This window comes from Carcharhinus amblyrhynchos, chromosome 22 (assembly GCF_965287045.1).
Source record: "Carcharhinus amblyrhynchos chromosome 22, sCarAmb.v2.hapA, whole genome shotgun sequence".
Lineage (NCBI taxonomy): Eukaryota > Metazoa > Chordata > Chondrichthyes > Carcharhiniformes > Carcharhinidae > Carcharhinus > Carcharhinus amblyrhynchos.
The window spans coordinates 37,710,535-37,732,953 of record NC_137345.1 but is presented as its reverse complement, the minus strand read 5'-3'; the positions used below and the strand labels follow the sequence as shown (position 1 = coordinate 37,732,953).

Sequence of the window (22,419 nt, the reverse complement as noted above, 5' to 3'; positions counted from 1 at the left end):
CACGTGTTTGGGTACACTAAGGGAGAATTTAGCATAGCCAGTGCATCTAACCAGCAAGTCTCTCGGACAGTGGGGAGGAAACCAGAGCACCTGGAGGAAACCCACGCAGACCCGGTGAACGTGCAGACTCCGCACAGACAATGACCCAAGCCAGGAATCGAACCTGGGTCCCTGGCGCTGTGAGATAGCAATGCTAACTACTGTGCCACCGTGCTGTGTTGCTCTGCATCTCGTGACGATCGTGATGTGGAGATGCCGGCGTTGGACTGGGGTAAGCACAGTAAGAAGTCTCACAACACCCAGGTTAAAGCCCAATAGATTTATTTGGCAACACTAGCTTTCGGACCCTCAAGCTCCCTCATCAGGTAGTGAGGACTTGTGTTCACAAATAGGGCATATAGAGACAAAACTCAATTTCTAAGATAAAGGTTGGAATGCAGGTCTTTACAGGTAATTAAGTCTTAAAGGTACAGACAATGTGAGTGGAGAGAGGGCCAAGCACAGGTTAAAGAGATGTGTATTGTTTCCAACTAGGACAGTTAGTGAGATTTTGCAAGCCCAGGCAAGTTTTGGGGGTTACAGATAGCATAACGTGAACCTGAGATCCTGGTTCAGCCCATTCTCGTGTGCGATTCTGCATTGTCGTGTGTCATGAAGGCCACCTTGGAGAACACTTATCCGAAGATCAGGGGCCGAATGTCCATGACTGCTGAATTGTTCCCCAACAGGAAGAAAACTAGTGCAGTCAGCATAGAGTAAGGGGATTGGTACACCTGGTGTACCAATGCCTGGTGATTGTCAAGCAATGTTCATTTATGGTAGGGTCTGCATGGGCTCCCCAAAGTACCATACCTCGGGACTTCCTTTCCTACAGCGTATCACGTAGACAACGTTGGCCGAGTCGCAAGAGTATGTACTGTGTACCTGGTGGATGGTGTTCTCACATGAGATCTTGGTATCCATGTTGATGATCCAGTACATCTTGCAGAGGTTGCTGTGGCAGGGTTGTGTGGTGTCGTGGTCACTGTTCTCCTGAACACTGTGTATTTTGCTGTGGACAATGGTTTGTTTGAAGGCAAGAAGTGGGGGTGTGGGGATGGGCTTGGCGAGATGTTCGTCTTCATTGATGACACGGGATCTTGGGTTCATGTCACACTATCTGTAATCTCCATAACTTGCCTGGGCTTGCAAAATCTCACTAACTGTCCTGGCTGGAGACAATACACATCTCTTTAACCTGTGCTTAATTCTCTCTCCACTCAAATTGTCTGTACCTTTAAGACTTGATTATCTGTAAAGACTTGCATTCCAACCATTATCTTGTAAATTGAATTTGTGTATGCCCTGTTTGTGAACACAACTCCTCACTCACCTGAAGAAGGAGTGACACTCGGAAAGCTTGTGCTACCAAATAAACCTGTTGGTGTTGTGACACTTCTTACTATGCTTACCCCTGTCCAATGCTAGCATCTCCACATCATGGCTCCAGTTAAAGCCCAGAGATTTGACAAAGGCTGCTGCAGGCACTGTGGTGTACCAATCCCCTTACTCTATGCTGACTGCACAGCATTTTGCATCATTCAAAACTCCTCAGATACTGAAACATGCAGCAGGGCATGGATGAGATCAGACTTGGACTGAGAAATGACAACAGTCATACTGCACCCAAGCCATCATTACCATCCACAATTTCCCCTCAAGTCCATGGCATTATCATTGCCAAAATTCCTAACATCAACTTCTTGGGTTCACCACTGACTAGAAATGGGTCTCGATAGATCACATAAATAGCATTAATATTACAGCAGGTTATAGACTCGGCTCACTCCTGGCTCCTCAAAACCTCTCTACTGACAACACACAAGTTAGGGGTTTAATGGATAATTCGCCACTTGACTGGATATGAAGCTTGATATCATCCAGGACAAAGCAGTCTGCTTGAGATTTGATAACATTTAGATATCTCAGTGAAAATAAATCCTAGTGAAATATATTAGCAAGTTATTTGTCCACTTGTTTCTGAGGAAGGTGTTAGGATGGAGCTGCAGTTTTGGGATTGATAAAAGTTGCCAATATTGTATTGTAGACTTTGTTGCTCTTAATATCTGGATGGACACAAACTTTAGCATAGATGAGATACTGAAAACGGTTGGCAATGCCTTTCAATGTTGTCTGGAATACAGTCCTTACAAATCCTTCCTTTGCTCAGTGATCATGCAGTTCCTCTTTGATTGCCATCTTGAGTAGAGAAAGCGCTTGCATTTCTTTTGCAAACTTAGGATCCAAAAGCTTCTCAATTAAATATATTTGAAGTGTAGTCGCTATTGTAATGTAGGAAATGCACAGCAAGGTTCCAGAAATCAATTTGTGATAATGATCAGGATTGATACCTTTAGTGATATTGGTTCAGAGATAAATACTGGCTAATTAATAAATAAAGTTCTGTGGAAAAATGTCATGTTCCCCTCGGGACCCTTTTGTATCTCTCTCTTCTTACCTTAAACCTATGCCTCCTGTTTTAGACTTCCCTACCTTTGGGAAAAGATATTGACTATCTACCTTATCTATGCCCCTTATTATTTTTATAGATCTCATCTCTGACAGTGCAGCGTTTCCTCAGTGCTGCATTATTGTAGTACTCCCTCTGTACTGTGTTACAGTGTCACACTAGATTTTTCTGCTCAAACATCTGGAGTTGAACTTGTAGCCACAATCCACTGACTCAGAGGCAGGAGTGTTAGCACTGTATCCCAGCTATCACAGATAGACAAGGAACAGGCAGCCTTTTGATTTTCCTTGCTAAAGCTTCCATACAGAGAACGGAGCTCAAAACGACTGAGAAACATCATGCTTCCTCCAAGTCACATGGCTCACATCTACAGCTGCTGATTGGTTGGGATGGATGTTCTTAAAAAGCAAAGTTTCATCTCATTGTCATCCGTCCCAATTTCTTACAACCAACTGCGTCACACTACAGAGTTGCTCAATCATTAAAATGAAAGCTTAATATGGGTTCAAAATAAAGACTCTAAATCACATTTACAAACTCCAAATGTACTTTTAATACAATTGTTAATAAAATTGTTAAAATTATAGCATGTTAAGGCACAGAAATAGAGCATTTGGCTCATCAAAGCTATGGAGGCTTTTTTTTCCATTAAATCAACTAATTTAATCCTTAATTCTAAATCATATGATGCCCTAGGACATACGGAACAGATAAAGACCATTCAGCCCAAACAGTCACTGCCATTAAAGCTCCACTCGAATATTTCCCATCTTACCTCATATGAATCTATCTCTGTAACCGTCTATTCCCATCTCCCTCAAATGCCTGTCTAGCTTCCCACAAATGTATCTTTATTATTCACTTCACTCATTCTCTGGTAGTGAGTTCATGTTCTCAACACTCTATGGGAAAGTGGTTTCTTTTCAACTCTCTGTCAGATTTCTTGACCTTTTGGTTATGCTGTTCCCCATAAGAGGAGACATTCTCTCTGTCAGAACCTTTCATCGTTTTACAAATCTTGAATCGGTCACCCCTCCAACTCTTTTGTTCAAGAGAACAGAGACCCAGACTGTCCATCCTTTCCTGATGAATATACCCATGTTTTTCTGGACCATTCTTTTAAATCTTTTCTGTACCCTCTCCAGTGCCTTACATCCTGCCTCTAATATGGTGACCAGAACTGCATGCGAAATGTGGGCTAATGTTCATTCCTGGTTTACCATAACTTCCCAACTTTTCAATTCTATCTCTCTAGAAATTAAATCTAGCACTTAGTTGTGTTTTTTTTTATGGCATTGCTAACTGGTGACACAACTTTTAGTGAACTTTGCACTTGTACTCCAAGATTCCTTTATTCTCCTATGCCAGCTCAGCTGCATTCTCCAAGTAGGACAGATGGAACATTCTTTATCCAAAACTCTTATGCCCAGTGTATTTTGGGTTCAGATCATTTCAGTTTCGAGATACCATAAAAAGACCAGGATTTTCCAGATGCACTTGCTCCAAGGTCCGAAATACCCGCCTGAGATCAATGGACCTTCTTCCCAAGGTGAGTAAGACTGGAAAATTCTACCCATAAACTTACATTACATTGGCCTAAGCCTCAACTAGCTACATGTAAAATGGCTAGAAAAATAAGATGTATCACCAAATAATAAATACAGGGTTCCTGTAAAAAGTTTATTTTTGACATGTTGCCATAATAGTGACAAGGTAAACAATGCAAGGTAAACAAACAGTTAGAGGTCAGTAAAGGTCGTTGAGGTTCATGGAAAGCACGGTTTTTGGATGAGTTTGATTCTGGGATTTATGGATAAAGGATACTTGACCTGTAAGTGACCCTGTTCCTCTTCGTGCCAAAATACGCTCCTCGCATTTATCTGTGTTGAACGTCGTTTGCTAATTATTTATGTTTATTCATGTCCTCTTGTAATTTAAATAAATGTTAATATTATTATCCCCAACTTCACCCCCACCCTCCTCTCTCAAATTCAGTTTTCCTCTATTAACTTGTTTTTCTTGTCATTAGTGGCATTTGAAGGCATTTATATTATATTTTCTCACTATTGCCTACATGTTCCTCTACCGTTACTTCTCTCACTTGCTTTATATCATTCCTCATTGCTTGATCCAATAGGGAATCTCCCTTTATTTTTCTTATATCTTGGGCAGAATCTTACCATTTTTTCCCAAGGCTGAAATTTTCTGGCCATTCATGCCAGAGGGATTCCTTGGTACCGGCGTGGTGAATGGAGATTTGGCAGAGCGCCAAATTCTGCCTTCTCGGTTGCAGCTGCAGCAGGGCATAAATGATCAGATAATTCCAGCCCAATTATCAAACTCTGGCTGAAATTTGGCATGTAGCTGTCCGGCTACATAGACCAGATTTCTCTCCAGATTTTGAGACTCTCTGAGTAAAAAGGTGAATGGAGATGGGATTTACGCTGTTACTCTGACAAGGCGGGGCCTGATAGAGATGGCAAGGCCTGCTCCACATATTCAACTCGCTTACTTGAACATACTCCCCAGAGACTGAGACGCCGAACTTCATCACTCTGTTGTAAGCTTGGCGAGGTTCCAATATTCAGTGAGAGTGGACCAAGAGGCGGCGAGGGCAAGCCTGGATAATAATATTAACATTTATTTAAATCCACTAAAATATGGTTCTTACTCTTTGTGGGCATGAACATTGTGATGTCACCAGGAAGGGGCATGGAAAATCAGGAAACCTGATGTCTCCGGACAGAATCGCATTTCCTGATTTTCTCTGGATTTTCCGCCCGTATCAGTGATCCTGCGGACTGCTAATACAGGCTCAGAATGGCTTCCCGGGTTCGAAAATAATTCTGTCCACATTGCAGGAATTCCATTTTGTTATCCCTTTAGCTCCCCCTTCTATCTGATTAATATCAAGGTGATTGAAATCCCCAATAATAACTATCCAGATTTTTACTCAATTCCTGAATTTATTTGCATCTTTATTTCCACACCTTTAGTGTGATTATCTTTTTATTGCTATCCATATGGATTTGATTTTTGTTTTGCTGACAGCTGTGTCTCTTTTCTCTATTCGATTATATTCTCCAGAATAAGTAGAGTTATTCCCCCTTTCCCATTTTTACAAAATCGGCCATATCGTGCAATGTTTAACTTTCCAAAGGAGCAGCAGAGTCTTTAGTAAAATTATTCTCCTGATCTGATGTTTCTAAACCTGTCTGGGCTAAATGGAATATAACTGATATAAGTGATTGTATCCCCATTTAATTTTACATATAATAAAACAGCTTTAACAAATTATTCAGCCATAAAAGCAAATTACTGCGGATCCTGGAATCTGAAACAAAAACAGAAAATGCAGGAAAATCTCAGCAGGCCTGACAGCACCTGTGAAGAGAGAATGGAGTCAACATTTTGCATCTGGATGACACTTCGACAGAGCTGCTCTGACAAAGACTCATGCAGACTCGAAACGTAGGGTCTATTTTCTCTCCATAGATGCTATCAGATCTGCTGAAATTTTCCAGCATTTTCCACAAATTATTCAACCATTAGGCCTTGTTTGCTGTGGCAAAGATGGCCTGAAATGTTCTTCCCTTGTCTTGTTTGTCCACCATACGCACATCAACAAATCCTGTGTCTCGGAGAACTTTCATGTATGGTTCAGGTGGCCATTGTGTACCCTTTAACACTCCAGCAGCAACAATCTTCTCCAGAGCTTCCAGGTTGAGAGTGGTAACCATCAGCCCGCCTGTTGAATGAAAAATAAATACCCAGTTCTCTGATGTAAGATTACATTGGAAGGTATTTGAAGAAATAATCTCAGTGTCAATAGAATGAGAAAGTAATGCCAGTGGAAAAGGGATGGCACAATTTTGGAAGCAGACACATGGGGATGGATGTTCCATTGCAGCAAACTGAGATTGTCAAGAAACAGACACTGGGCAGGATTTTCCAGCCGTGCTTGCCCCAAGACTGGAAATCCCACCTGAGGTCAATGGACCTTTGTATGGTCCTGTCCAGTCCTCTATAATTCATGTGGAGGGGTGGGATGGGAAATTATACCCAGTGATTGGGATTTTCATGAAAATATCCTGGAGATATTAAAAAAATTAAAAACATTGCAGGATCAGATCGCATGATTTGATTGTGATATCATTAGGGTGTTGCAGGCTGCTGTTTTACTTTCAGATTTTCAGATGTAAATTGCAGAGGACATTTCTTTCAATAAACCTGTTGTATGTTAGTTTGAATCTGCATACACAAGCCTCACCTTTTCTTTTTGTCCAAAACTCACAACACTATTCATTTATTCATTTATAGAATGGGCCAGCATTTATTGTCCGTCCCTAATTGCCCTCCATTTCAGAGGGTAGTTGAGAGTCAACCACATTAATGTGGCTCTGGAGTCACATTTAGGTCAGACCAACTATGGTCAGCAGATTTCCTTCCCTAAAACTCATTAGTCAACCAGATGGGGTTTTTTCACAGTTGGCAATGGCTCCATGGTCTTCAGTAGATTCTTAATTCCAGATTTTTAGTGATTCACATTTCACCTTCTGCCATTGTGGGATTTGAACCTGGGTCCCAGAACATTAGCTGAGTTTCTGGGTTACTAATTCAGTGACAATTACACTATGTCCCTGCCTTCCCTTAACCCCTATCATAGTTGCAGCATTACAAGAGGCATTCTGCTCTCCAACTTTTGCGAATCTTTAATTTAATTCAGCAGCCAGGCCACTACACTGCCTGGGGTTTCCAGGGGGAGGGGATCCCTCTTCAGTGTGCCTGACCTATGACTGCTGTTGTCCCAGGCTGGCCTTTCTGGTGCACTAGACCCCTTAGCCTGCCACTGGGTGCCCACCTTCAGGCACCCAAACTGACCCATACTGGTCTGGGAACCTGGAGACACGGTCCAAAAATGGTGGGGCGGTTGCGAATGGTGCAAATTTTGGGGGTCTGGGCTCATTGTCCTAAATGGAGCTCTCATCATTGCCCAGCCCGAGCAACCAGAGTATCAGACCAGGAAGGTAGGTTTTAAAACCATCAGAACTGTTATTTCCCGGTTTTTCAAAAAGCCTGTCAGGAACATATGAAGCTGCCCAAAGGTCTTTCCTGCTCTCAGCAAATAGCCATTTTTTTTTAAATTAACTTCAGTTAAACTGTCAACGAGCAAAAGGATTGATTCCAGTCACAAAACCTGTGAAGAAATCCTTCAGGAAGAACAGGGTATACTGGTCAATATTGATGGGTGTAGTGGCGTGAGGGGGACTCAAAGGCAGTGGTCAGGAGCAGCAAGCCCAGGTTCCTGCCATGTGTGAATGGGAATTAACCGTCAGCAAGGTAAACTGGCTTTGTCTAGGCACTTTCTTATTGGGATAGAGGGAAAGGACCTTGTGGTTTGACAGACAATTACATGTTTTTGGGATCTCAGGTGATCTGATAAGTGCCAAACCTGGCTGCACTTCCAAACTGGTCAGCTATTGGAGAAGGCACACTATCCTCTTTGACATAACCTCACAGACATGAACAACACCACATATCAGAGGCCTAAATAAATAAGTCTGAAAGAGTTTTGGGGGTAGGGTGTCAATTACGCAGGGATTTTACTCCTGTTTCTCTAATGCCCATTTGTCTCTGCATGTCTTCCCCCTCCCAAAAACAATTCTACATGTCAAACCGCAGCCTGCAAAACATAAACAAATTCAGGGTGGAATTCTCCAAATAAACGGTGTCAACTTTTGACTGTTTTTCTCCAGATCTTCTGACACTATCAAAAAAGGCAGGGTAGGATGAATATGGAGAAGCAATATAAAACAAAGAGGGAAACTTTAAAGGAGATACAGGGACACCGGTGTAAAAGTACATAAGACATTGAAGATGGCAGGGCACATTGAGAGAGCAGTTAATAAAGCATATAGTATTGTAGGCACTGAGTACAAGAGTAAGGAGGTCATGTTGAACTTGTATAAGACACGAGTTATGTCTCATCTAGAGTGTAGCACCCAGTTCTGGGAGGTAAACTGGAGGAAGGATGTAAAGGGTTGGAGAGAGCATAGGGAAGATTCGTAAGAACGATTCCAGGGATAACTGCAGCTATGAAGATAGACTGGAAAGGTTGGAACTGTTTTCCTTGGAGAAAAGAAGGCTGAGAGAAGATTTGATAGAGGGATTCAAGATCCTGAGGATATGGACAGAGTAAATAGAGAGAGACTCACTCAAGAGCGTCTCAAGAACAGACAGCACAGATTCAAAATAATGGGCACAAAGAGTGAAAGTGATGTGAGGAAAAATGTTTCACTGAAATGGAGATTGGTTCAACCAAGGTATTCAGGAAAGAATTGACTTGCTATCTGAAAAGAGAGAATGTGCAAGGTTACAGGGATAAAGCAGAGGAGTGGGACGTGATAGAATGCTCTTTTAAGAGAGTCTGTGCAGACCCAAAGGGCCAAATGGCTTCCTTCTATGTAAAGATTTGGTGATAATCAGTGAAAAGTCAGGAAATGGTTTGTGTGCCTGAACGATTATGCGCTCATCATTACGATGCTGACATTCACAATTCCGACCCTCTCGAGCCTCAACATTTATATTCACCAAACTGTACCTGGTTTCATGACTCTGTGGATCTCTTTGCTCCCAGCATGTAGATCAGGCCAGTAGTAGTAACAGTTACAGTGAAACACTCTGCTCACCACACTGTCTTCTAGAGGGATCTGTTCCACACTTCCGAAAAACAGGGTCACCTTCCCTGTCTGAATGTCAGCCTGTAACCTCCTGCTGGCTATACTATGCATGTAGTCTGAGTAATCTATACCATAGAGTTTCCCTTTGGGGTGGGTGAGATATTTCACAGCTTCCTCCAGCCCGAGACCTGGTCCAAAGCCCAATTCCAGCACTGTATTCTCAGGCTGGATGTCACACAGTCTGACAGCATTCAGCTCCAGAAATCTGTTCTTATTCTCCAAGAACCTAGTCACCAGCCATCCCCACAGACCCTGGCTCGGTTTCCCGAGCTGCTGGGTTAGATGTTGAACAAGCTTATTCATCATTAAATGGCATTAAAGTGGCTCCTCCTGCTATTACACAGTCAGAGCTATAACTTTACCCCCTGTCATATGATTGACAGCATTGTCAGCCATCCAGGGAAGTGCAGTCCAAACATTAGTGAACCAATCAAGCTGGGTTGTGCCCATTATGACATTACAATAAGAGGTGGAACACTCAGTGTCACATCGACTAAGAGAGAGAGACAGGGAGCTAAAGGATATGGACACGTTACCAGAGGTTGTATTACATTAGTATGTGAACACTCACCATCCCTATTACAGAATGCTGTCTGACACATTAATGTTACTTCAACTCATATCAACTAAACGTTCACTAAGACAGGAAAGCAGATCTCCAACCTCTTGTGCCTGTGACGGAAAGAGAAACCTCAAAATATTGCAGGGAGGAGGGAGGGAGGTCACAGAGACTATCAAACAGGGGAGGAAGGCACTGAGAATGATAGAACAGCTACAACAAAGAGGAAAGACATTAGCCTGTCAATGATGCTAGCCCTCTGAAGGAGCAATTTACTTAGTGCCACTCTCCTTACTTTTCTGAGTCATCCCAGATTTTTCTATTTGTCAAGAAATGATTCACTTTTGAAAGCCGCAGCTCATGCTGCCTTTGCCATGCTCTCAGACAGTACATCCCAGAACCTAACACTCATTGTATGAATCTGTCTCTACCACACTGCCAGATCGTGCATTCCAGATCCTAACCACTCATTTGTGAATCTGCCTCTGCCATACCCTCAGATAGTGCATTCCTGATCCTAAGAATTCACTGTTTGAATTGGTCTCCATCTCTCAGACAGTGCATTTCAGATCCTAACCACTTACTGTGTGATTCTGAGTCCAGCACACTGTCAGACAGTGCATCCCAGATCCTCACCACTTGCTGTGCGAATCTATCCACCACACTCTCAGACAGTGCATTCTTGATCCTAATCACTCACTGTGTACATCGGTCTCCATCACACTCTCAGACAGTGCGTTCCAGATCCTAACCACTCACTGTGTGATACTGATTTCACCGCATTCTCAGACCATGCATTCCTGATCCAAATCACTCGCTGTGTGAATCTGCCTCCTCCAAACTCTCAGGGAGTGCATTCTTGATCCAACAACTCACTGTGGGAACTTATCTTCACCACACTCTCAGACAGTAACTTCCAGAGCCTAAGCACTCACTGTGTGCGTCAGTCTCCATCATGCTCTCAGACAGTACATTTCAGATCCTAACCACTCACTGTGTGAATCTGACTCCATCACACTCTCAGACAGTGCATTCCTGATCTGAATCACTCGCTGTGTGAATCTGTCTCCACCGCACTCTCAGACAGTACATTCGAGAGCCTAATCAGTCACTGTGTGAATTGATCTCCACTGCACTCTCAGACAGTGCATTCCAGATCCTAACCACTCACTGTGTGAATCTGTCTCCACCGTACTCTCAGACAGTGCATCCCAGATCCTAATCAATCACTGTGTGAATCTGACTCCACCACACTGATAAACAGTACATTTCAGATCCTAATCACTCACTGTATGAATCTGTCTTCATCGCACTTTCAGACAGTGCATTCCTGATCCTAATCACTCGCTGAATATGAATCTATCTCCACCGCACTGATAAATAGTACATTCTTGATCCTAACAACTTGCTGTGTGAATCTATCTCCACCACACTCTTAGACAGTACACATTCCAGAGCCTAATCTCTCACTGTGTGAATTGACCTCCACCACACTGTCAGACAGTGCATTCCAGATCCTAACCACTCACTGTGTGAATCTGTCTCCACCGCATTCTCAGGCAGTGCATCCTAGATCCTAATCACTCACTGTGTGAATCTGTCTCTACCATACTGGTAAACAGTGCATTCCAGATCCTAATCACTTGCTTACGAATCTATCTCCACTGCACTCTCAGACAGTGCATCCCAGATCTTAATCATTCGCTGTGTGAATCTGTCTCCACCTCACTGATAAACAGTACATTCCTGATCCTTATCTCTCGTTGTGCGAATCTGCCTCTTCCAAACTCTCAGGCAGTGCATTCTTGATCCTAATAACTTCCTGTGTGAATCTGTCTCCTTCACACTCTCAGACAGTACATTCGAGATCCTAACCATTCACTATGTGAATCTGTCTCCACCACGTTCTCAGATGGTTCATTCGAGATTCTAACCATTCGCTGTGTGAATCTGTCTCCACCATGCTCTCAGACAGTGCATCCCAGATCCTAATCACTCACTGTATGAATCTGTCTCCACCACACTCTCAGACAGTACATTCCTGATCCTAATCACTTGCTGTGTGAATCTGCCTCCAGCACTCTCAGACAATGCATTCTGGACCCTAATCATTTACTGTGTGAATCTGTCTCCACCACACTCTCAGACGATGCATCCCAGATCCTAACCACTCACTGTGTGAATCTGCGTCCTCCATACTCTCAGACAGAGCATTCCAGATCCTAACCACTCACTGTGTGAATCTGCTTCCTCAACACTCAGATACTGCATTCCTGATCCTAACTACTCACTGTGTGAATCTGTCTCTGCCAAACTCTCAGACTTTAGATAGGTGAGATATTGAAAACTGTTCTCAATACCTTTCGATGTCCTCTGGAATACAGCCCTTACAAATTCTTCCTTTGCTCATTGATTGTGCAGTTCTCTTTGATTGCCATCTCAAGTAAAGAAAGCGCTTGCATTTCGTTTGCAACCTTAGGACCAAATGCTTCTCAATTAAATATATTTGAAATGTAGCTACTGTTGTAATGTAGGAATTGCAGTGACCAGTATGTGCACAGCAAGATTCCAGAAATCAATTTGTGATAATGATCAGGATTGAAAACTTCAGTGACGTTGGTTCGGAGATAACTATTGGCCAAAGCTTTGTGGGGAAATGTCATGTTCCTCTTGGAAAAGTACCATGCTTTTACATCCCGGTGAGAGCAGAGAGCTTAACATCTCATAGAGTCATGGAGGCTTACAGCATGAACACAGGCCCTTCAGCCCAACTTGTCTATGCCGCCTAGCTTTTAACCGCTAAACTAGTCCTAATTGCCCATATTTGGCCCTTATCCCTCTATACCCATCTTACCCATGCTTTTGATTTGATTTGTTTGATTTGATTTGATTTATTATTGTCACATGTATTAATATACAGTGAAAAGTATTGTTTCTTGCATGCTATACAGACAAAGCATACCATTCATAAAGAAGAAAAAGAGATCGTGCAGAATGTTGTGTTACAGCCATAACTAGGGTGTAGAGAAAGATCAACTTAATGCAAGGTAAGTCTTCAAAAGTCTGACAGCAGCAGGGAAGAAGCTGTTCTTGAGTCAGTTGGTACATGACCTCAGACTTTCATGGTCTTTTTCCTGAGATAATGTCCAGGGTGCGTGCAGGCCTTAATTATGCTGGCTGCTTTGCCAAGGCAGCGGGAAGTGTAGACAGAGTCAATGGATGGGAGGCTGGTTTGTGTGATGGATTGGGCTACATTCACAGCTTTTTGTAGTTCCTTGATGTCTTGAGCAGAGCAGGAGCCATACCAAGCTGTGATGCAACCAGAGAGAATGCTTCCTATGGTGCATCTGTAAAAGTTGCTGAAGAGTCGTAGCTGTCATGCCAAATTTCCTTAGTCTTCTGAGAAAGTGGAGGTGTTGGTAGGCTTTCTTAACTCTAGTGTCAGCATGGGGGGACCAGGACAGGTTGCTGGTGATCTGGACACCTAGAAACCTGAAGCTCTTGACCTTTTCTACTTCATCCCCAATGATGTAGACAGGGGCATGTTCTCTTTTATGCTTCCTGAAATCAATGACAATTTCCTTCGTTTTGTTGACATTGAGGGAGAGATTATTGTTGCCGCACCAGTTCACCAGATTCTCTATTTTATTTCTGTACTCTGTCTTGTCATTGTTTGAGATCCGAGTGGTGTTGTCAGCAAACTCGAAAATTGAATTGGAGGGGAATTTGGCCACACAGTCATAGGTGTGTAAGGAATATAGTAGGGGGCTGAGAACACAGTCCTGGGGGGCACCAGTGTTGAGGGTGATAGTGGAGGAGGTGTTGTTGCCTATCCTTACTGATTGTGATCTGTGAGTTAGGAAGTTCAGGATCCAGTCACAGAAGGAGGTGCCAAGGCCCAGGCCACGGAGTTTGGAGATGAGTTTTGTGGGAATAATGGTGTTGAAGGCTGAGCTGTAGTCAATAAATAGGAGTCTGACATAGGTGTCCTTGTTATCTAGGTGTTCCAGGATTGAGTGCAATTTGAAAATTACCTGGGATCCTACTTACTAATTAGTAGAGACCACAACAAATGATTCTTCTCTTTAGATAGGGGATACAGGTAGTGTGACATGAACCCAAGATCCCGACTGAGGCTGTCCTCATGTATATGGAACTTGGTTATCAGTTTTTTCTCAGTGATTCTGTATTGTTGTATGTCGACACACAACAACACAGAATTACGGAGCAAAAGCTGATAGCCAAGTTTTGCAAACATGAGGACAGATTAAACCAGGATCTTAGGTTCATGTCACATTATCTGTAATCCCTATGACTTGCCTGGGCTTGCAAAATCTCACTAACTGTCCTAGCTGGAGACAATACACATCTCTTTAACCTGTGCTTAACCCTCTCTCCACTCACATTGTCTGTACCTTTAAGACTTGATTACCTGTAAAGACTCGCCTTCCAACCATTATCTTGTAAATTGAGTTTGTAGTTATATATGCCCTGATTTGAACAGAACTGCCACTCACCTGATGAAGGGGCAGTGCTCCGAAAGCTTGAGGCTTGTATTGCCAAATAAACCTGTTGAACTTTAACCTGGTATTGTGAGATTTCTTACTGTGCTTCTCCAAGTAGTACTGGTGAAGCATCCTTTATCCAAAATCCTTTGGCCAATTGGATTTTGGATTCAGATCAGTTCATTTCCAGATACCACAGATAGAGGGCGATTCTGCCATTCATCATGTTAATGTTTTAGTTCTGGCAGGCCAGAAGAATCGCGTGTTGGTCGATTCACGCGTGCATTCCCACGCACACACATCTCCCGTCGCCAGATATCCAGCACAGTTGGAACCACACTGGAAATCGGAGGGAACAACAAAGTCACTTAAATCTATTTTTAATCCGATTTAAATGTGGTTATGAGGCCTGGAACTGAAGTCTCTGAGCCGTCTAGCATCTCCCACTCCGCCATTACAATTTCATTCTGGTGGGGTTCAGACTTGCTTCTCACTTTCGGGGAACTAGCAGCCTGATCCCACTGGAGTGAAGGGGGAGCAATCAGGGGCCCACCAGAGAGTAGGGCAGTTGGTGGTGAAGCCCCTTGGGCATGGGTACCCTGGCAATGCTAGCCTGTGTCCTCTGGCACTGCCCAAGAGGCAAAATGCCCATGTCCAGGGAGCACCTTGGCATTCCCATTAGGCATGGGGCAGTGCCAAGGGGGAGGAGCCAACTGGGGCGTGGTCTAGAGGTGACATGTTTTGGGGGGGTGGGGGGATTGTGGGTCCCGCTGCCACTCTGGATTGGGATAAATCAGGGCTGGAGGGAGGCCTGCGATTGGGGTGGCCGGGAGAGTGGGAGGTGCGTCTGCTGGGTAGTGGGGTCTGCCGGGATCGGGGGGGGGTCTGCTGAGATGGGAGAGTCTGCGTCCCTCCCCAGGGAGAGGGTGATTTGGCCGGGGTTGGGATTGGGGGATGGAGATCAGGGTGTTCCTGGATGGGGGGGGGGGGGGGGGGGGGGTGCCCGGTGTGATGGTCGGGGCTGATTCAGGAATGCTCGAGGAGGTGCCACAATTGGCTGGAGGAGAGGAGGGCAACACTGCAGGGTCCTGGGCTGGCCAATAATCAAGCTGGTCAATAATAACTGTCAGACTTTGGCATGAATAGGCCCTGCTCCCCACAACCTTTTAATTACATTCACGATTGTGACCTCTGCATTGCACACACTGAGGGACATTTGTATGTGAACTCCCACTGAAAAAGCAATCGTGATTTACACCAATTTTCCTGCAAATTCAGCACTGAGAACTTTTTGTGAGAGCCGCCCATGATTTTCCAGACCCCCCACCCTAAAAGTCTAGAAAATCCCGCCTGAGGTCAGTGAACCTTTGTGTGGTCCTGTCTGGTGCTCTACAATTTCCATGGGGGTTGGGATGGGAAAATTATACCCACTGATTGGGATTTTCATGGAGATATTAAAAATTTAGAAAAGTTGCAGGTCAGATCACATAAGATCAGATCACATGATTTGATTGGGATGTCATTAGGGTGTTGCAGGCTGCTGTTTTATTTCAGTTTTCAGTCTGTAAATTGCAGAGGACATCTCTTTCAATAAACCTGTTCTATGTTAGTTTGAATCTACATGCGCAAGTCACATCTTTTCTTTTTGTCCAAAACCACAACCCTATTAATTCATTTATGGGACATGGGCATTGCTGGATAGGCCAACATTTATTGCCCATCCATAACTGCCCTCCATTTTAGAGGGCAGTTGAGAGTCTACCACATTACTGTGGCTCTGGAGTCACATGTAGGCCAGACCAGGTAAGGATAGCAGATTTCCTTCCCTAAAGAACATTAGTCAACCAGATGGGTTTTTCTGACAATGGTGGCATAGTGGACAGTGAAGAAAGTTATCGGGATCTTGATCAATTGGGCCAGTGGGCTGACAAATGGCAGATGGAATTTAATTTAGATAATGCAAGGTGATGCATTTTGGTAGATTGAACCAGAGCATGACTTACTTAGTTAATAGTCGGGCGTTGGGGAGAGTTACAGAACAAAGAGATCAAGGGCACATGTTCATAGCTCCTTGAAAGTGGAGTTACAGGTGGACAGAGTGGTGAAGAAGGCATTTAGCATGCTTGGTTTCATTGGTCAGAACATTGAATACAGGAGTTGGAACGTCTTGTTGAAGTTGTACAAGACATTGGTAAGGCCACACTTGGAGTACTGGCCACCCTATTACAGAAAGGATATTATTAAACTAGAAAGAGTACAGAAAAGATTTACTCTGACGGCACTGGAATTTGATGGTTTGAGTTATAAGGAGAAGCTGGATAGACTGGGACTTTTTTGTCTGGAGCACAGAAGGCTGAGGGGTGATCTTATAGAGGTCTATAAAATAATGAGGGGCACAGATCAGCTAGATAGTCAATATCTTTTCCTAAAGGTAGGGGAGTCTAAAACTAGAAAGCATAGGTTTAAGGTGAGGGGGAGAGATACAAAAGGGTCCAGAGGGACAATTTTTTTACACAGAAGGTGGTGAGTGTCTGGAACAAGCTGTCAGAGGTAGTAGTAGAGGCGGGTACAATTTTGTCTTTTAAAAAGCATTTAGATAGTTACTTGGGTAAGATGAGTATAGAGGATATGGCCAAATGCAGGCAACTGGGATTAGTTTAGGGGTTTAAAAAAAGGGCGGCCTGTTTCAATGCTGTAAACTTCTATGACTCTATGACTATGGTTTCATGGTCATCAGTAGATTCTTAATTCTAGATTTTTATTGATTCATATTTCACCATCTGCAGTTGCGGGATTTGGACCTGGGTCCCAAAAACATTAGCTGAGTTTCTGGATTACTAATTCAGTGACAATTATACTACACCACTGCCTTCCTTTAACCCCTAACATAGTTGTGACATTACAGAAGGCATTCTGTCTCCAACTTTTGCAAATCTTTAATTCAGCAGCCAGGCCACATTCTCTTAAGGTTAATGTGCAAGTTCAGCTGGCAGTTAAAAAGATAAATTTTATATTAGCATTCAATTCTAGAGGGCTAGAATACAAGAGCAGGAATGTATTGCTGAGGCTGTATAAGGTTCCTGTCAGACACCATTTGGACTATTGTGAGCAGTTTGGGCTCCATACCTAAGGAAGGATGAGCTGGCCTTGGAGAGGGTCCAGAGGAAGTTCACAAGAATGATTCTCGGAATTAAAGATTTGTCATATGAGGAGCAGTTGCAGTCTATTCTCGATGGAGTTTAGAAGAATGAGGGGGGATCTAATTGAAACTCACAGAATATTGAGAAGTCTCGATAGAGTGAAAGTGGAGAGGATGTTTCCACTAGTGGGATACACTAGAACTCAAAAGCACAACCTCAGAGTGAAAGGACTGAACTGAGGAGGACCATCTTCAGCCAGAAGCTGATGAATCTGTGGAACTCATTGCCACAGATGGCTATAGAGGCCAGGTTATTGGGTGTCTTTAAGACAGAGATAGGTAGGTTCTTAATTAATAAGGGATCAAGGGTTATAGGCAGTAGGCAGGAGAATGGGGATGAGAATCATATAAGCCATGATTGAATGGTGGAGCAGACTCTGCTCCTATATCTCATGAACTTATGGTGTTAGGGTCACACTGGGTATGGGTTGCAGGGGGAAGGGTCCCTCATCTGGGTGCCCTATTGCTGATCTTGTCCCAAGCTGGCCTTTCTGGTGCACTGGACCCCTTAGCCTATGACTGGGTGCCCGCCTTCAGGCACCCAAACTGACCCATGCTGGTGTGGGAACCTGGAGACACAGTTCAAGAACAGTGAGGCAATTGCAAATGGTGCAAATTTTGGGGGACCTGGGCTCATTGACCTAAATGGCGCTCTCATCATTGTCCAGACTGAGCAGGCAGAATATCAGACCAGGCTTTAAAAACATTGGAACTATCATTTCCTGGTTTTTCAAAAAGCCTGTCAGGAACACATGAAGCTGGCTAAATGTTTTTCCTGCTCCCAGCAAATTGCAGTGCTTTAATTAACTTCAGTTAAACTGTCAACGAGCAAAAGGATTGATGAAACTTGTGAAGAAATCCTTCAGGAAGAACAGGGTATACTGGTCAATATTGATGGGTGTAGTGGCGTGAGGGAGACTCAAAGGCAGTGGTCAGGAGCAGCAAGCCCAGATTCTGGCCATACATGATGGGAATTAACCATCAGCAGGATAAACTGGCTTTGTCTAGGCACTTTCTCACTGGGATAGAGGGAAAGGAGCTTGTGGTTTGACAGGAGGTCCTGTGGTTGAGACAATTACATGTTTTTGGGATGTCAGGTGATCTAATAAGTGCCAAACCTGGCTGCACTTCCAAACTGGTCAGCTGCTGAAGAAGGCACACTATCCGCTTTGACATAACCTCACAGACACATATCAGAGGCCTAAATAAATAAGTCTGAATGGGGTTCAGGGGTGGGGTGTCAACTACGCAGGGATTTTACCCCTGTTTCTCTAAGGCCCATTTGTCTCTGCATGTCTTCCCCCTCCCAAAAACAATAGTACATGTTAAACCACAGCCTGCAAAACATAAGCAAATTCAGGGTGGAATTCTCCAAATAAATGGCAAAGTGTCAGCTTTTGACTGAAAACCATATGTTTCTCTCCAGATCTTCTGACACTGTCAAAAAAAGCATGTAGGATGAATATGGAGAAACAGTATAAAGCAAAGAGGGAAACTCTAAAGGAGATGCAGGGACATCAGTGTAAAAGTACATAAGACATTGAAGAAGGCAGGGCACGTTGAGAGAGCATATTGTATTGTAGGCACGAGTAAAAGAGTAAGGATGTCATGTTGAACTTGTATGAGACACGAGTTAGGCCTCATCTAGAGTATAGCACCCAGTTCTATAAAGGGTTGGAGAGAGCACAAAGAAGATTCACAAGAATGATTCCAGAGATAAGGAATTGTAGTAGCTATCAGGATAGACTAGAGAGGTTGGAACTGTTTTCCTTGGAGAAAAGAAGGCTGAGATAAGATTTGATAGAGGGATTCAAGATCCTGGGGGATATGGACAGGGTAAATAGTGACAGACTCACTCAAGAGCACATCAAGAACAGAGAGCACAGATTCAAATAATGGGCACAAAGAGTAAAAGTGATGTGAGAGAACATGTTTCAACCAGAGGGGTGGGGTTGGAGTCTGAAATTAACTTCATGAGAAGGAGACTGGTTCAATCGAGATATTCAGAAAATAATTGGCTTTCTATCTGAAAAGAGGGAATGTGCAAGGTTACGGGAATAAAGCAGGGGAGTGGGACTAGATAGAATGCTCTTTTAAGAGAGTCTGTACAGACTTGAAGGGCCAAATGGCCTCCTTCTGTACAGTAAGGATTTGGCAATAATCATAGAGTCGTAGAGCTTTACAGCCTAGAAACAGGGCCTTTGGCCCAACTTGTCCATACTACCCTTTTTTTTAAAAACCCCAAAACCAATCCGAATTGCCTGCATTTGGCCCATATCCCTCTATACCCATTGTACCCATGTAACTATCTAAATGCTTTTTAAAAGATAAAATTGTACCCTCCTCTACTACCACCTCTGGCAGCTTGTTCCAGACCCTCTTTGTGAAAAAATTATCCCTCTGGACATTTTTGTATCTCTCCTCTCTTATTCCTTATCTCTCTGGGGTGTGGAATTCCAAACACTAACCGCTCTCTAAGAAATAAACCCAACATATGTGGGAATTTATTCTGCTCTGATTTACTTTACGTCTGACGTAGTTTTAAAATACGGCACCTAATTACTCCCTGGCACAATATTAAGAAATTCTAGACCCTCTCTTTCTTAATTTAGCAACCTGACCCTCAGAAATCTCTATTTAAACAAATATGGGATATGAATGTGGTGTGGATAGATTATGATTATATTATTAACACGATTACAGATTTAATTTTTCTCTTAGACTTTGCCTTAAGGCATCCCAGGGCCAAGGTAAAGAATAAAAGAAAAGGCAATGCAACAATTAAATACATATGTGGTGTACTGCATTGGTTGGGGGGGGGGAGTCTCCTAGTTCTGGCCCTATCGAGTTGGTTGGAACACACTGATGTCCTGAAACAAATCAGTGAAAAGTCAGGAAATAGTTTGTGTGCCGAACCATTATGTGCTTATCATCACGATGCCAACATTCCCAATTCCAACCCTCTCAAGCCTCGACATTTATATTCACCAAACTGTACCTGGCTTCATGACTCTGTGGATCTCTTTGCTCCCAGCATGTAGATCAGGCCAGAAGTAGTAACAGTTACAGTGAAACACTCTGTCCACCACGTTGTCTTCCAGAGGGATCTGTTCCACACTTCCCAGGAACAGGGTCACCTTCCCTGTCCGAATGTCAGCCTGTAACCTCCTGCTGGCTACATTATGCATGTAGTCTGAGTAATCTATACCATAGAGTTTCCCTTTGGGATGGGTGAGATATTTCACAGCTTCCTCCAGCCCAAGGCCTGGTCCAAAACCCAATTCCAGCACTGTATTCTCAGGCTGGATGTCACACAGTCTGACAGCATTCAGCTCCAGCAATCTGTTCTTATTCTCCAAGAACCTATTCACCAGCCATCCCCACAGACCCTGGCTCGGTTTCCCAAGTTGCTGGGTTAGACGTTGAAGAAGCTTATTCATGATTGAACAGCATTAAAGTGGCTCCTGCTGCTATTACACAGTCGGAACTGTAACTTTACCTCCTGTCATATGATTGACAGCACTGTTAGCCATCCAGGGAAAGTGCAATTCAAACATGAATGAACCAATCAAGCTGGGTTGTGCCCATTATGACGTTGCAGTAAGAGGTGAAACACTGCCAAGAATACAGAATCACAGTGGCTGAAAGAGAGAGAGAGAGAGAGAGAAAGGGAGCTAAAGGATAAAGACACATTACCAGAGGCTGTGTTACATTGGTGTGTGAACACTCACCATCCCTATTACAGAATGCTGGCTGACACATTAATGTTATCTCAACTCACATCAACTAAACTCTCTCTAAGACAGGAAAGCAGATCTCCAACCTCTCGTGTCTTTGATAGAAAGAGAAACCTCAAAATATTGCAGGGAGCAGGGAGGTCACAGAGCCTATCAGACAGGGGAGGAAGGCACTGAGAATGATAGAACAGCTACAACAAAGAAGAAAGACATTAGCCTATCAATGATGCTAGCCCTCTGAAGGGTCAATTCACTTAGTGCCACTCCCCTTACTTTTTTGCGTAATCCCAGATTTTTCTATTTGTCAGGAAATGATTCACTTCTGAAAGCGCAGCTAATGCTGCCTCCGGCATACTCTCAAACAGTGCATCTCAGATCCTAATCACTCACTTGTGAATTTGTTCCCACCTCACTGTTAGACAGTACATCCCACATCCTAATCACTAACTGTGTGAATCTAATTACACCACTCTCTCAATCAGTGCATTCCTGATCCTCACCATTCGCTGTGTGAATCTGTCTACAGCACACTGTCAGACATTGCATCCCAGATCCTAACCACTCACTGTGTGAATCTGACTCCAGCCCACTGCCAGACAGTTCATTCTGATCCTAACCACTCACTGTGTGAATCTGACTGCAGCACATTGTCAGACAATGCATCCCAGATCCTAACCATTCATTGCGTGAATCTGATTATACCGCTCTCTCAGGCAGGGCATTCCAGACCTAGCTACTTACTGAGTGAATCTGTCTCCGCCTCACTGTCAGGCAGTGCATTCTGGATTGTAACTACTCACTGTGTGAATCTGCCTCCACCACTCTCTCAGACAGTGCATTCCAGATTCTAATCACTTATATAGAAAAAAGGCCTTTCCTCATTAGGCATTGTCTCTTCTGTCTACTGCCTGAAATCTGCTTCTCGATCTACACTAGGGAGTGGGATGGGTGATGGCCTAGTGGTATTATTACTAAACTATTAACTCAGAAACTCAGCTAATGCATGGCAGATGATGGAATTTGAATTCAATAACAAATATCTGGAATTAAGAATTTACTGATGACCATGAAACTATTGTCAATTGTCAGGACAACCCATCTGGTTCACTAATGCCCTTTCGGAAAGGAAATCTTCCATGGTTACCTGGTCTGGCCTACACGTGACTCCAG

At 43.5% G+C, this 22,419-nt stretch overlaps 1 protein-coding gene across 2 annotated transcripts; it reads right to left on the bottom strand.

Annotated features, from left to right (window-relative positions):
- Positions 1-5,530: 5,530 nt before the first annotated feature.
- On the bottom strand, positions 5,531-21,033 carry LOC145357067 (putative methyltransferase YdaC). 2 transcript variants are annotated; one of them, XM_080210151.1, is made up of 2 exons: positions 20,511-21,033; positions 5,531-6,257 (listed from the first exon to the last, which is right to left on the bottom strand). In XM_080210151.1, exons 1-2 carry the CDS (start codon positions 20,950-20,952, stop codon positions 6,058-6,060), a joined length of 642 nt encoding a protein of 213 aa, XP_080066277.1. In that variant the 5' UTR covers positions 20,953-21,033; the 3' UTR covers positions 5,531-6,057. The 2 variants fall into 2 exon arrangements, with proteins under 2 accessions (XP_080066277.1, XP_080066276.1); XM_080210150.1 differs by lacking the exon at positions 20,511-21,033 and adding an exon at positions 9,111-13,915.
- Between the last annotated feature and the right edge of the window lie 1,386 nt (positions 21,034-22,419).